This window comes from Ipomoea triloba, chromosome 7 (genome assembly GCF_003576645.1).
Source record: "Ipomoea triloba cultivar NCNSP0323 chromosome 7, ASM357664v1".
Taxonomy (NCBI): Eukaryota; Viridiplantae; Streptophyta; class Magnoliopsida; order Solanales; family Convolvulaceae; genus Ipomoea; species Ipomoea triloba.
In genome coordinates this window covers 19091148-19107145 of record NC_044922.1, presented here as the reverse complement: position 1 = coordinate 19107145, position 15998 = coordinate 19091148, and the positions used below count along the sequence as shown (strand labels likewise).

The window sequence follows — 15998 nt, the reverse complement described above, 5'->3', positions numbered from 1 at the left end:
CAATCAATTTTAATTTTTGAATTATAAGAGAATTGTAATTTAGGGATACAAATTATACATGCATGAATTAAAACTATAATTAATTTGACTGCCTGGCAATCTGGCATAAAATAGACTGATTAATTTTAAAAAAACTAAGCCACAGATTTTAGATCTTGTGGTAAAAATTTTACTCCATTGCCCTATAAAAAAGGTAAGAGCCTCACAAACCCTACTTCCAATGCTCTTCAGCTTTTTATTCGCACGACATGGAAGCTTCAGCTTCATTGTCAAAAATACCTAATGAAATCATTCTGCATATACTTTTGCAGTTGCCGATGAAGGCTGTGATCCGGTACCAATGCGTATGTAAACAGTGGCGTTCGTTGATAGACGACTCAGATTTCAAGCTCTCGTATCGTGGAGAACGAAGAGTGATTTTGCTTTCGCTCGGATCCAAAAGCCAGGATTATAACTGGAATTCCAAATTCTTAGTTAGATCCACAAGTCATGATTCTCGTCTTCAAATGCATGAATTGCCGTTTGGAGAGGCTGCTTATCCATTGATTTGTGCAAGCGACGAATTGCCGTTTGGAGAGGCTGCTTATCCATTGATTCGTGCAAGCGGCGAATACCCTGTTAGATCTTTGTGTTCTTGCAACGGGTTTGTGCTTCTGATGGCTGTGAGAGATTTTTTTTTTTGGAACCCGTCCACCAGGTGTTTGAGGAAAGTGCTCGAGTATCCATATTTGGAGGTGCCGGTTATCCTTGGAGGGCTATGCTACGACTCGTGCACTAGAGATTACAAGGTCGTCCTATCAATAGACCCGCGGCGTTTATTTGGCATTCCATTTGTTATCTCTGCAAGCCTCCACCACAAAGAGTGGCGACTAGTGCACTTCTCTTATAACTTAAATTATGCTAGAGGCAGTGTGGAGTTTCGCAATACATTTCACTGGTGGGCAAATGACATCAAAGATTTGCATTTTTCAGGAAGCTTGATCGTATATTTTGATCCTGTGCGTGATGAATTCAAAATCTTGTCCACTCCCGGACTCAGACAAAATTTCTCCATAGTCGGGTTGGGGGTTATAGATGACTGTTTATCCATGTCATGCATGGTTCACAAAGAGGAAAAATTCAATACCACAACGCTGCAAATATGGATTATGAAGGAATATGGCATACACGAATCATGGATGACTGCATTTGCTATCCAAATGCCTCAACTTCCATATAATTTTATGAGTAGCTTTAGTTTAACATTCTATTCTCAGAAAAACAATGCACAAGAAGTATTATTCCTAAGTACTATGGGTTGGTCCTGGGGGAAAATATATGTTTATGATCGGAAAGAAGATGAACTGAGAGTAGGATTGCTGGTGGATTTCCCAAAGAACAACTCAGTTCGTCATAGTCGTCGTATAAGCTGCGTTAGTATGTGTTTCTATGTTGAGAGTCTTGCTTGCTTGCCCATTTAATTAAGCTGTGTTAGTATGTGTTTCTATGTTGAGAGTCTTGCTTGCTTGCCCAATTAATTAAGCTGTGTTAGTATGTGTTCGCAATAAATTTCACTGGCGGGTAAGTGACATTTCTTGTCAGGCTAGCTATAGGATTGTATATTTTGATATGTGCATGATTTGAATTGTAATTGGAATTTCTGGTCGGGCAATAGGATTGTATAATTTGATATATGCATAATGAATTCAGAATCTTACCTACTCCCAAACTGAGGCACTAGAAAGAAAATTTGATAGTTGTGTTGCTTTGGAAGTTATAGATGACTGTTTTTGCATGGCATGCATTGTCATCAAAACAATACAAGTATGGACTATGAAGGAGTATGCAGACAAGAATCATGGATCAGTGCTTTTGCTATCCAAATGCCTTAACTTAGAGATACTTTTAGCTATTATGCCTTCACATTAGAATTCTATTCTTAAAAAAAAAAAATGCACAAGAATTATTATTCATGCTAAGTGTTGGAAATGGCCTGGGTACATGCATATGTTTATGATAGTAAAAAAAGACCAACTGCAAGGAAGTTCTGAAGGATTTCTTGGTCTCTAGATACATTTGTAATGTGTTTCTATGTTGAGAGTCTTGCTTGCCGAGGGCACAGTGGATTGTAGTCCAAATGAACATTCCGTTGAAACTATTTGGAGCTTTACATAAGTCCCGTAAGTTTATTCCTAAAGAAGCTAAATAGTATGCTGATTTTCCAATATTTCCTAATTTTCTAGTACAAATGGCCTTTCATTGGAGGAAAGTTCAATGTTGAGCAATCAGATATTATAGATTAATACAAAAGTGTGTATTTAATATTTAGGCATAAGTGTATTTACTTCCAATACGCCTTCAGCTTCTTATTCGATCTATCATATCGTATGACATGGAAGTTTCAACTCCATTCTCAAACATACCGGTTGTTGTGTAATTATTAGTTCTTATTCTTATTGATAAAATTATTTTGGGTCAAAAAATTCATATATACAAGTTTCTAGCATTAGTTATAATTGATGAAAAATTAATAAACTTTGAATACCGTAAGTATTTATTTCAATTATTAACAATGTGAATTCTAAAAAAACAATGTGAATTCTCACATCACGAAGACTATAAACTCTAACAAATATTCTCTTCTCCTTTCAAAATAGACTGAATCATCCATGAATATCATTTTTAATGTGCAGTAAGAACTTGCTTAGCATTGTCTAGATTTCTATCCAAGAAAATCAATCTAAAAATATAATAGCGTCATTTTTAAGTAAGTATTGTTTATCTTTGTATCAAAAATACCCATCCGTAAGAATAAAAACTAAATACACACAGCACAAATTGATGATGAATAATTAATTATATGATACTATTACAAGTTATACTATTTATGTATTTGCTTCCGTGGGAGCGATGTTGACTCTTTGTGCTTCAGTAGGTTGAGAAATTAGTTATGAACAGATACTACATTGTAAAAGAGTCAATAGTACTTAAAAAAGAAAAAAGAATCAAAAATATACTTTGATAGCCTGGCATAAAATATAATGCTATGATTAATTTTAAAAAATTAAGCCACCAATTTTATGTAATTTTTAGGAGTTGTGGGAAATTTTATTCCGTGGCCTGGCCATATAAAAGGGGTCTCAAAAACCCTACTTCCAATACGCCTCGTCCTGTTCAGCCTCTTATTCTCATGACATTGAAGCTTCAGCTTCATTGTCAAACATACTAATGGGAGAGCGATGAGTTCAAAGAGCCTCTTATAATAGTATCATCATATAATTAAATAGATATGGAACGGGATTGAACAAGACCGTTTATTTTGACCCAAAGAGCGATGAGTTCAAAGAGCTGCCCATCCCCGGAGGAGAAAGTAGTGTAATTATTGGAATGGGAATCATTGACGAGTCTCTCTGCGTGGCTCTCGAAAAAGAAGTTAGAGGATTGATACAAGTGTTGGTTATAAAGGAATATGGAGTAGAGAAATCATGGGTCACTGAGTTTGACATCTCTGCCACCAAGTTCAAATGTGAAGATTTCATATGTGATTATAGAAACATCACATTATACTCTTCCAAATGCAATACCAAAGTGCTCATATGCATCAACTCGTACTTTTATTCGGAAATATTAGTTTATGATTTAAAGAATAACACACTCAACCTTTTCTTCAGAGAATCAGGATTTTCTGGGGGCCTTGTTAGTATATGTTCCTATGTTCAGAGTATTGTTTCGTCACATGACTTTATTTGGAGAGAAAATTTTATTTTAATTATGTTTATTTTTTATTAATAATACTTTGAGCTTCAACATTATTATGTCTTTTGAAAAATTATTTTATTGAAGCCTGCCACGAAAATTTAGTAGAAATAATCATAAGATAATGTGTGTCAATTTTAGGGATTGAACCCTGCACTAACTGTATTTATTTACTTTTGAGTAGGTAAACTTACCTAGAGTCAAACTAAATCAATTTAAATTGTCCAGTCCTTTTGTTGGGAGGAATTTGAAACCCTGAAATTGCTAAGTGATAAATATATTATATTATTGTCTAAGGAGTAAAGATTGTGAAGTAAAAGATAATAATAATAATAATCGTCATTGCTTGTTTAAAGCATATATACCTTAACTATGATGTAAACCTTGACCACAAAATTAAGGTGAAATTTCCTCATCTTAAGGCTCACAATAACCTTCTCCCAAACTCCACCAATGTGACCAGTTGAACTGCACATGCGGGCAGGCTCACAATAACCTAACAGGTTGGATGGTGAAAAAGTAAATAGCCCACAACATATTAAGTGAGAAGATCATTGCGTAGTGTCGGGCTCAATCTTGTATCCCTGCCTACCATGTACCACCCAATAGCATATTTTAAAGATATATAGTTATATTTTTTTAAAACTAAAAATATCTTTTATTGGCTTTATATATGATTTTAGGGATCTTCTCCCGTGCCGAGACACATGTAACTCTAGTTAATTAACCACTTACAATATAGGCTATGTTTGGCAAACCTAGCTGAAATGGTAGCTAGAAGCTGAAAAGTAGCTTAAACCTGAAAAGCTATAAGCTCGAAGCTGAAATATGAAGAGCTGTTATGTTTAAAAGTGTTTGGTAAAATTAGCTTTTTGATAAGTTGATAAATGTAAAAAGACTAAAAAGTACATTTACATGAAAGTGAAATAATTTTAAATTTAAATAGGTTTGTTTACATATTAAAATATAAAATAATGAAATCAATATAATTTATTTAAATATAAAGTAAGAACATATATTTAAAAATATATAAAGTAAAACAAAATGTTTATAATTCATAAAATTAGTTCATACAAAAATTATTGTTCAAACACAAATATCAAATTAAAATTACAACGAAATATATTGAAGAAAAAGTGCCAAAAGAGTTTTAATTGGGATGGATAAATGATGTCATTTATTTAAAATAATAAGGATAAAGATGGAAAAAAGTTAAGAAGCTACTAGCTTATTTTTTAAAAGCTACCTGAAGTAGCGTTTCAAAATAAGCTCTTATTTTAAGCTACTAGCTTATTTTGAGAGCATTACCAAACAAAGCTTATAGCTTATTAGTAGCTTAAAATAAGCTATAAGCTCCTAAATAATCTCTGTCAAACACAGCCATAAACCCCTTCCATACGTAAAATGAGTGAACCCTATGATCAAAGTTGTGTTTCGCCACTCGAATTTATTTGGAGAGATGATGATCCGCCCAAACCTCTCGAGAATGATGTTGTGTTGAGGTTTATTATGGAAAGGTTTAATATCGAATAACATTTTTATTTGAAGTTTACTTTTATTAGTAATATTTTGAACTTGAATACTATCTCTTTTGAAAAATTATTTTTTTGAAGTCAAGCTTGCTGCCTTGATCGAAGAGTTAGTAGAAATAATCATGAGATGTGTCATTTGATTCATGAGTTTCCTTTTGATTCCCACCACTTTTTTTTTTTTTTGTTTATCCAACTCAAATGATCTATGAGAAACAATTTCTCATTCACTCATCATTAACTGTTTTGAGCGTACAATATATCGATTTCTTCGTTTCACTACGAAGAACCTAAATCCACATTTAACCGATCCAAATCAGAAGTAAAACCATAATTCTACCAACCACTTCCCAAGGTTATTAAAGACTCAACAAGCCAAGACCAACCACTTCCCAAGGTTATTAAAGACTCAACAAGCCAAGAGATACTCATAAGGACTCAAGGTCTCCACATACCAAATTCAGATTCATTCCCAAGAGAATTACTCCACCAACAGTGCTCAACTTAGGATATGAACACAGTACATACTCAGGATAATAACCAAGGAATCAACCAATAATACTAACTCAACAAGTCAAGATAAATGACTAAGGGTCATGAATAAATACTCATCAACCAAGGTGGAATACTCAACAATAGGTTCAAGACACATTACAGAATCAAAGATGAATCAACAGAGTCAACAGAACAATAAAATAGCTATTGGAATAGAACCAGAAATGAATTGAAGGAACAACTCGGCGGAACACCACAGTCCGCTGGACTGGTCCGCAAGAAGGCCGCGGAGGAGATCCACGGATCACACCTCACCGCCGCACTATACCGCTATGTTCATGAGGAAGGGATTGGCGGGAAACAGTATACCGCCACTCACTTCCACAAGAACAACTCCCCACCCAGATTACACAGAATCCAACTAGACACAAAGCGATGATCAATAAACCATTCTAGAAAACGAAATATGTTCAGATTGCACATATTTCACATCTTAGAAGCCAAGGAATACATGGAATCCATAACAATAAATACTCATACTCATCATCACAATGAAAGGGTAATGAACACAAGTCCAATAATCCACAAGATAAGTTCACAATCCAACAAAATAAAGGCTAACACACCAAGAAATTCCAAAGGATTCAAAACACCAAATAATATTCATAGATTCATGAGTGAAAGTAGGTTTCAGTGTAACATGGAAGATTACCTATTGAAGCTTTAACAATTCAAAGCAATCACCAATCCTAAGCTTGACTCAAAAGCAAGTCCACAACTACGAACCTGAGAATTGATTAAGTCTAATACCATCACTATGACTAGTACAGTAATAATAACATCAAGGTTCCTATTTAACCCCTCATAATTATTACCCGAAAGTCATAATTAGTCCCTGAACCATTTTAATCATAAGCATATTGATCAATTATACGGTTACCTTTAGATCATTATCCAAAATCAAGGACTAACTACTCATTAGGCTATAATGACATTAAGAATTAATAATGATTAAACTATAATGGACTCACTAATCCAATCATGGTCCTAATCATTATTAGGCAATACTCATAATATTATTACTGTGATCAACCTCCTACTTACCCTAATTAATCAGTAAGCCTAGTAATTAACCATAATCCATACTTAAGCTAGATCATGAACAACGACGCTAATCATGGCTAACAATGATTACCACCCTAATCCCATGATTAACTAATGGCTACCCCATAATTAACTAACCTAGCCTTAATCATCACTAATGCCAAATAATATAATAAGGTACCTCTTTAAACAGTCATGAAGCCATTAATCCATCTCTACCAGTAGTTTACGCCGGCATCGATCGCCGACCCAATCACACCACCGCCACGCGCCATGTACTGCCGAGGAGAGGAAGGGAGGAGCCGCCGCTGCTCGCCGGAAACAGGGGAAGAGGAGGCTGGTACTCTGCCCAGCGAGGCCCACTACTGTGAAGAAGAAGAGAAGGGCGGAGGTCCGAGGTCGTGAAGCTGCTCCGCTCTTGCCATCCGACTCCGGGAACGAGGGACTTCATCGCTGGAAGGGGAAAATGCCATCGCCAAGCTCCGTTGCCGTCGTCGCACAACACCGCTACCACCGCCATTGCTGCTCTGTTCGAAGCTCATTAAGACGGGAGGAAGGAGCTACTTGAGACCGCCGACGACCATCATTGCTGCTGCCTAGCCGAAGAAGAAAGGAGGTGGGGGTTGCCGCCGTTGGAGCTCGCCATTGTAGCTTTCACCGATGTTCTTCTTTGCTGCTGGAGTATATTGCCACGCATGCCAGCCGGAAACAGGGAGGGGAGACCGGAGCTGCTGCTTTTACGCCGGACCTCACATATATTTGTACCCAAAATAACATCTTTCAATGCCATTTTAAACTAAAAATTCCAACATCCAAACCTATGTTTTTGCTCAAAATAAGCTATCACATTTAGTGGATTCGATCCTATATTATTGTCACAATTTATCACCCAACTGAACTACTCATGTAAATCTAATGCATAGCCTATATAATTCAGTGTTATAATCGATGACAAAGTAATAACTTTTGGATATTATAAGTATTTATTTCATTTATTAACAATTCTAATTTTTTTGTCCAAAACTGACTGATGAATCATTCGAAAATATAATTTTCAATGTGTGGTAGGAATTTACTTAAAATATGTGAAGAAATTTTAGTCAGTGGCCCTATAAAAAGGGTCTTCACATACCCTACTTCATTTCCAATATCCAATATATAATACTTATTCGCACGACATGGAAGCTTCGGCTCCATCGTCAAACATACCTAATGAGATTATTCGAATTATACTTTTGCAGTTGCTGATGAAGTCTATCATTCGATTCCAATGCGCATGTAAACAGTGGCGTTTTGCAATACTCAAATATAATAATGAATACTCAAATCATGTGTTTTTCCCCTCAAATTTCCCCTGAATATCTTGCAATGGGGCATCAAAATCTTCCCATAAAGTCTTATAAGGAATGAGATATCAGAATATCCATGAAGGATGTTTGTATGGTGGTGAGTTGAAGGTGGAATGGAAGGTGTTAAAACGAAAAGTCAAGACTTCCCAAGTGTCGTGTCTCTCAAGCATGGCGAATGAGAACCGAACTAGTGTGTTGGCATCTAAGAGATTGAAGGAAAAGAGTTACGGGATTTGCTAAGGTTGGATGTCATTTGTAGGGAGGTTTGAAAGGTTGGTAGTGGTTTTGATAAAAATAAAGGAAAAGTAAAGTGGAGATTGGGGCTTTAGGCTTCTCTATGTGGTCTATCTTTGGATACGGTTGCGAGCACGAGATGTGAAATAGACTAGGGAGTTCGTGGCACTTCACCAAGTGGCGTCACACTTTGGACTCCCACATCCTCATTCAGTTGGGGCATTTCATCGAACACTTTGTCTACCACTACTCTCGGATCTTGTCCTTTCGGACTAAAAGCGGAGATGTGGGTGAGTTAGACTCGTGAGTGGCCGCTATCGCGCACACACTCAATTCCTTTGGGTTTGCTACCTAATGTGGCCACAAAAGGCACAAAGCTTGAACAACATCATCCACACAAGTTCCTCATCCAACAACAAAGTAACTCACAAATCAAATAGCAATAATATTAAACATCCACATAGATTAACCTTGGGGCCACCAATCCCCTATCTAATCTACTCTATCATACTAAAGAAACAAGAAAAAGAAAGGAAATCTCAAAGAAACAAGTATTGAATTAGAAATTGGAGAGAATAGTTACCACCCTTAGAAACGGGATCTTTACAATCTTGATCTTGAAATCCCTATTTTCAATCTTGCCCTTGGATCTAATCTATACTATAAGAGAAAGGAATTTTCCCCTAAGAGGGGAGAAAACCCTCTAGATCTATTCTACCCTATTCTATGATTTTTCAGATTGTTCCTCCTCTCCTTTTGGTTTAGGGCAAGGGGGATTTATATGGGTGACAAAAGGGGATAATTTTCCCAAAATGGCCCTTGGACCGACCACGCATGCCACCACGCGTGGTGGTGGGCGTGGGAAGCTACTGGAAAGATTCCACGCCCAGCCACACGCGTGTGAGGCTGCGTGGGACGACACTGGAGTGTGGCTTCTTTTGTCTTTTTTTCTCTATTTTTTGCCTCAAATCCCTCTCCAACCTGTGAAATACCTCAAAACTCTTCCTAGGAATGATGTTAGAAGATTTTGATCACATCTGAGCTAAAATGCATGCAATTGTTATAATCGGATGTCAAAACGTTGCACTATTAATCCAATTAACACCCTTTTTAAATGCTATTCTTGGTTCTTATCAAAGTTTCCACACTTAAACCTTGCTTGTATTCAAGCAAGCATACTTTTCTAAACCCTAATCATGTAAGCACCAAGAATAGTTCTTTCTTTGATGGTTAATCGATCAAGTGATGTGTAGGTGTTCGGAGTTGAGTGGGTGAAATTCCCTACACTATCTACCAAGACCGCTAAACTCATGCCAACCAAATGTAAGAAATATGCTAAGAAAGTTAAAGTCTCAAGAGATGGATATAACATAAAAGTTTTGTTCACACCTTCAAGCATGCAAATGACAATAGGGTTTCACCTTGTATTTTCTAGGGGTCTCCAGCCGATCCGACTAGTGGGAACGATGTTCACCCCTTAGCCAATTTCCAACCTAACGCCAAAGCCCCTTTACATTAATATAAGTGAGGGAAGGGACATGGACCGCTCATCGCCATGGCTTGGGTGATCACTCTATTTTCTCACTTCCTAGGATAACGTCATCAGGCGACCCGAGTTCACATGGAGCTTCATGTTTTTTCGAAGACAGTGCAATGGGTGCCTGAATCCTAGCGAAGTGGCTCACCTCCTCTCTATTTTCTCATCTTTTAGGATCTTTTCAAGGTAACCGACTTCACATGCATCTCCATGCTTTTTCGAAGACGGTGCAAATTGGTGCAAAGTGAAACTTCCAAAGCATATTTAGAACATTCAATTTTTGGCACAAGGTTAGGAGTCCTCCTAGATAGTATTGGCAATGACACGCCCTCTAGGTCCTATACCTTATCACTTAGTCAATCAACTGTTTCGAGAAGCATATACCCTTTCCACACTTAAAAGTAAACATCGTCCTCGATGTTTCCATAAGGAACAAAAGAAAAAGGATATATGTACAAGGGTTCTACTCACGCCCCTTTTCCACACTTAAAAGTGTGAACTGGGCTAAAATAATTCTAATAAACAGGTTACATCCGACACAACAATATTATGCAACTCTTCATTTGTGATTCAAGAAAATAAAGCAATCAAATCAAACAGTGCATTGAATCAGGGATAAAAGAAATACTTACAATGTGCATCCCTATCAAAAATTTGTGTAATCTATGCTTGCCCTTCAAAATTTGGTCAGAGTAAAGGTAAAGAAATAAATGAAGAATTGAAATTATACCTTTCAAGATTGGTTTTTCTTTGGTAGTGGTGGAGTGGTCTCTTCTTCTCCTTATTTGTGGGTTGCCTCCCATAAGCGCCACGTTTAACGTCTTTGGCTAGATGAAACGTGCACGATAAAACATAAACATAAATATAGCTAAAAATATAAATAGAAGCGAAAGTAAAAAAGATTGTCCACAATCATTGTTTTGAGTTATCAAGTCACAAATCAACATCATCAATTTTTCTTTTCTTTTCTCCAATGCCTTCTTCTCTTCACGCTCTCTTGATCTCCTTAATCTCCCTTGCAATTTCGTCCAGTTTCTGCATCTGCTCCAGGTGCAATTGATAATGAAAGTTTTGGAGGGATCTCCAATCAGTGACTGGGGTAAACTAGCTTGGGATGTTGAAGCTTGCAGGGTTGGAAGTTTGCTCCTCGGCTTGTGGTGTAGGCATGGACGGTCCAGGCTCCCGGGGTGGTGGAGAATACATCGAAGAGTCCACAGGCGAGTACAGCTCATTTGAGGATGGGGAAAGGAATGACATCGGCGAGGGCGTGAACCCTGGAGATGTCATTGGCGTGTCAGCATGATCTTCCGCCATCTCATCATCTTCCCTCGTTCGCACCAAATGTCTTAAGTTAAGCTTCGCGACGTCTTCGGGAGATAAAGGAACAATTTGTGTTCCTTGAAGCCTGTGTTCAAACCAATGAATCTTCATTTGATGACCTAAAGTGACACACAGTCTCGTCACCAACGGGCCTACAAAGATTGCCCTAGCCAACTCTTGCTATTGTGCAACAAGCAAGTTCTTGCAAATTGAGCTCATATTCACCGAGTGCCCTGTGTCCATACTCCATAGCATGAACAGCTCCGCCTTTGAGACTCGATCATAGGTCTCCGGCCTGCCTTCTCATGAATGAGCAATGACCTTCCATAAGACTCGTAAGTCCCCTCTTACGATTTGAGAAACTCTTACCCTTGACCCAACCCATTCAACTCCCAGCCTCGCGATCATCGACCAATACTTCCTCGGAATGTCCCTATCTTCAAAGTCATGCCTTAATCTTCGATACCAGTGCTTTGACTGGTTATCCTCCTCGTAGAATCCTAGGAGAGCACCCAAGCGATTGGCCGATATGTGATAATCCTGGTTGAAGAGCCGAAACTTAATGGTCGGGCTGTAGAGATCTCCAGCCACTCCTTCAACATTTAAGCTTGCAATAAACTTGTGGACTAGGGGAATAAAAGTATCCTGCCTCCAGCTCAACAAGTTCTTCCAATAAAGCTCGGCGATTAACCTCTCCAGTCCGTACTTACATTCAAAATCCTCCAGCACTGTCAAGTCGACATATTTCTATTGCACAATCGGGAAATTCAACAGTTGTCTATACCGACTCAGCATGGTTGGTGTCATCAATAAGATTTGATTTCCCGTGGGTACTTCAATATAGCGAGTCTTTGCATTCCTCGCACTGTTTTCTTCTACTGGAGCTTTCCCTCTTTGGAGCCTTTGAGCGATTTGTTGTGCAAGGTCATGTGGAGAAGACATTTTTCCTATAACATGGGCAATCAAAGCAACACACAAGGAAAAACATTTTCCAATTTAAACATTGAATATGAACAACATTGCACATTTTAAAGAAAAGATCATAAGAACTCATTGCATGCAATCATCATTTTGATATTTATCAACAATTCTATCATATACATGCAAGGACTAGCTCATTCTATTCCATACTCATTTCATAGTCAAAAGGTCAACATATGGTCAACTTCATCTTCTTCCTCAAGACTAGCTCAAGGTTGAAAAATGGAAGAAACATGAAAGTGAAATATAACAATGTAGTGCCTAGAGAGTAGGAAAGTTGCAAACTTTGCCCTACCATGCTTACTATATCATCAAGGATCTCATCATGACAAGAGAATACCCAAATCAAGCAATTTCAAGATCTAGTCACCAAGAGATAGTAAAACATGAAATTTCTAGTGCATAGAAGCAATGTAGGCCTATTACAAGTCTACTAAGTCATCCCATAACAATATATCTCAAGAAAAATCTCAAACAAGAAAAACCCATGGAGATATGCTTCAAAGAGAACAAGTTCTTCATTAAACAAGTAAATAGCAAAAGAGAATGTGTCCTTACCTTGGAAATGACTTAGGATCCTTAAGGAAAGTTGAGAAACGTGGAAGGAAATGCTTAGAAGATGTATATTTTCAGCTTGAGGGAGTTTTTGCTCGTGGTGGTGAAGAAATGAAGCAAGGAAAGGGTTTTAAACCACTTCGCGCGAAAAGTCCGCGAAAAGTCTGGTGCCCGTCCACGCACGTCACCACGCGTGGTGGTGGGCGTGGGAGCTTACTGGTTTCTTCCCACGCCTACTCACACGCGTGTGAGTGGCGTGGCAGCTTACTGGAATTTTTCCACGCCTGCCTACACGAGTGGTGGTAGGCGTGGAAGGCTTTTTGTGCAAAATTTACCTTGGTTTCCCTTCTTCCCTTTGCTAATGATGATGTTTGTCGATCGATTGCGGGCAATTTGTAACTCTCGGGCTTATGATCTGTACTTGTTAGCTTAACCGAGGTTATAGAAACATTATTGAAATAACGATAAAGAAAAGCATACTATAGATAACAAGAAAGCTTAAAGAAAAGGTAAGATAACATTGGGACTGCCTCCCAAGTGCGCCATGGTTTTACGTCTCCTGGCTAGACGTAGTGTGGCCTACCTTCAAGGCATACAGATTTTGGGACCCGACCAAGCGTCCCATGAACTTTAGCTTCAAGGAATGTCCCAAGGTGGGTAACATCCTTGAATTCAAAAGCAAAGAAGGGGAAAACACATTCTATAGACAAATAAGCATGGGGTACTACCCTAAGCTGTTTAAGGATAGTAAGCCTCTCTTCTCCCTTCTCGTTATAAATTCCTTCCCTTAAAAAGTTGTCCTTAAAAGCATCCTAGTGAAAACACTCACTACTATCTATTTCTTGTGAAGTGCCTACACCTTCTCCCGATTCATCAGACTCGCAGAACCCACTTTCACAAGAATAAAAAGATTCAACATCATCCTCACTCCCCAAAGTATCATCACACAGTTGCAAGGAATCACACTCCCATGAGCAAGAAGAAACTTTGGCACATTTATCAAAATTATCATTATAAATTGTAAAGGAGTCATCCTCACAAACATCATAAGAACTTTTAATTAGAGTTGGAGTGAGAGTTTTACCTTGTGCGGGGTTTTCGTCTTTCCACACTATTTCGATATTATCCTCGTCTTCACTCTCAATCTCTCCCCATTGTTGAGTGTTCAACTCAAGTGTCGAAACTTCTTAGAGTATTGGGATCTCAAGTTCTATGCATTCTTGGACACTCACCTCTTCATCATCAATCATTTCTTTCATCTTGTCATTCTCTTGTCGGTTGGTTTCCATTGTCGGGTGGTCATTTGTGTTGGGATTGTCAACCATTGGTAGCAGTCTCTTCATAAGCTCCTCTGACATCGATAGCATTTTGGTCTCAATTTCATCCAGTGGAAGTCCTTCCTCACGGAGAGCGACAAGATTTTTCTTCATTTCGCTTCTAATCTCATTTCTTAGATTGATGGTATCTTCCTTGGCCATTTGTATGAATATTTCTACTTTATCCTTCAATATTTGGATTTCATCATTGGCTGGTAGAAGGTACTCATAAGATGGTATAGGTTGGTTGAAATTTTGAATAAAAGGTGGTGTTTCATTGAAATATCTATCACTTTGTTGTGGTGGGGGTGAATAGCTAGGATTGGTGTGAGAATGAGAATACCAATGTCTATCAGGTTGATGGTTTGATGGAGGGTTATACTGAATTGGAGATTTAACGGTTGAAGGAATTGTGGTCTTTAATGCCAGTTCACAACTTGGATCAATCTTCTTCATGACTTGGATAAGTCGGTTATTAATATTCTCCGCTATTGAACTAAGGGATTCCTCTCCATGTTGGTATGTAGGTTTCTCAATTCTCTCATAATTAAGCATAGAGGATGTAGCATAAGAATATGGTTCGTAGTTAGGATAAGTAAAAGTGTTCGGGTAAGGTGGTTATGTATATTGTGATGGTGGATACCAATAAGGATTAGGATAGTACTGTGGTTGTTGTTCATAGGTTTGAGGTGGAATGTTTGTTGTGTATGGTCTTCCATGGTATGGGTAACCATGGGGATACGGATAAGCACTCATTGTAAGCTTTGATGGATTGATTGTAGAAAATTTCCTGCGCAAGCTTAACAAACAACAAATATAAAGCAACTAAAAGTAGTTGCAAGTGAGCACAAGATATGTTCAAGATAAATAAGCTCACTTCTCTAATCAAGTAACAAAAACAAGAAAATAAAACAAACAAAAAGAAAGCAATTCAATAACTCTTAAAATTCTACTTCGAAGATGTCAACACAATTCAAAACTGTTTGCCATCCCCGGCAACGGCGCCATTTTGAAGGATGTTTGTATGGTGGTGAGGGTGAAGGTTGAATGGAAGGTGTTAAAACGAAGAGTTAAGACTTCTCGAGTGTTGTGTCTCTCAAGGATGGCGAATGGGAACCGAACTAGTGTGTTGGCATCTAAGAGGTTGAAGGAAAAGAGTTACGAGATTTGCTAAGGTTGGATGTCATTTGTAGGGAGGTTTGAAAGGTTGGTAGTGGTTTTGATAAAAATAAAGGAAAAGTAAAGTGGAGATTGGGGCTTTAGGCTTCTCTATGTGGTCTATCTTTGGATACGGTTGCGAGCACGAGATGTGGAATAGACTAGGGAGTTCGTGGCACTTCACCAAGTGGCGTCACACTGTGGACTCCCACATCCTCATTCGGTTGGGGCATTTCATCGAACACTTTGTCTATCACTCCTCTCGGATCTCGTCCTTTCGAACTAATAGCAGAGATGTGGGTGAGTTAGACTCGTGAGTGGCCGCTATCGCGCACACACTCACTTTCTTTGGGTTTGCTACCTAATGTGCCCACAAAAGGCACAAAGCTTGAAGAACATCATCCACACAAGTTCATCATCCAACAACCAAGCAACTCACAATTCAAATAGCAATAATATTAAACATCCACATAGATTAACCTTGGGGCTACCAATCCCCTATCTAATCTACTCTATCATGCTAAAGAAACAAGAAAAAGAAAGGAAATCTCAAAGAAACAAGTATTAAATTAGGAAATGGAGAGAATAGTTACCACCCTTAGAAAGGGGATCTTTACAACCTTGTTCTTGAAATCCCAATCTTCATCCTTGCCCTTGGATCTAATGTAAGCTAGAAGAAAAAGGA

General features: G+C 38.1%; 1 protein-coding gene across 1 annotated transcript; it reads left to right on the top strand.

Annotated features, from left to right (window-relative positions):
- The first annotated feature begins 248 nt into the window (after window positions 1-248).
- On the top strand, window positions 249-1908 carry LOC116024290 (F-box/kelch-repeat protein At3g23880-like). Its single transcript, XM_031265182.1, has 2 exons — window positions 249-1412; window positions 1690-1908. The coding sequence occupies exons 1-2, from the start codon at window positions 249-251 to the stop codon at window positions 1906-1908; spliced, it is 1383 nt and encodes a 460-aa protein (XP_031121042.1).
- Window positions 1909-15998: the final 14090 nt, after the last annotated feature.

Bases quoted from the DNA above. Each gene is read 5' to 3' on its own strand.
- LOC116024290 (XM_031265182.1), top strand. From the start codon at position 249: ATGGAAGCTTCAGCTTCATTGTCAAAAATACCTAATGAAATCATTCTG. The intron at 1,413-1,689 runs GTTAGTATGTGT...TAATGAATTCAG, and splicing joins ATAGTCGTCGTATAAGCTGC to AATCTTACCTACTCCCAAAC.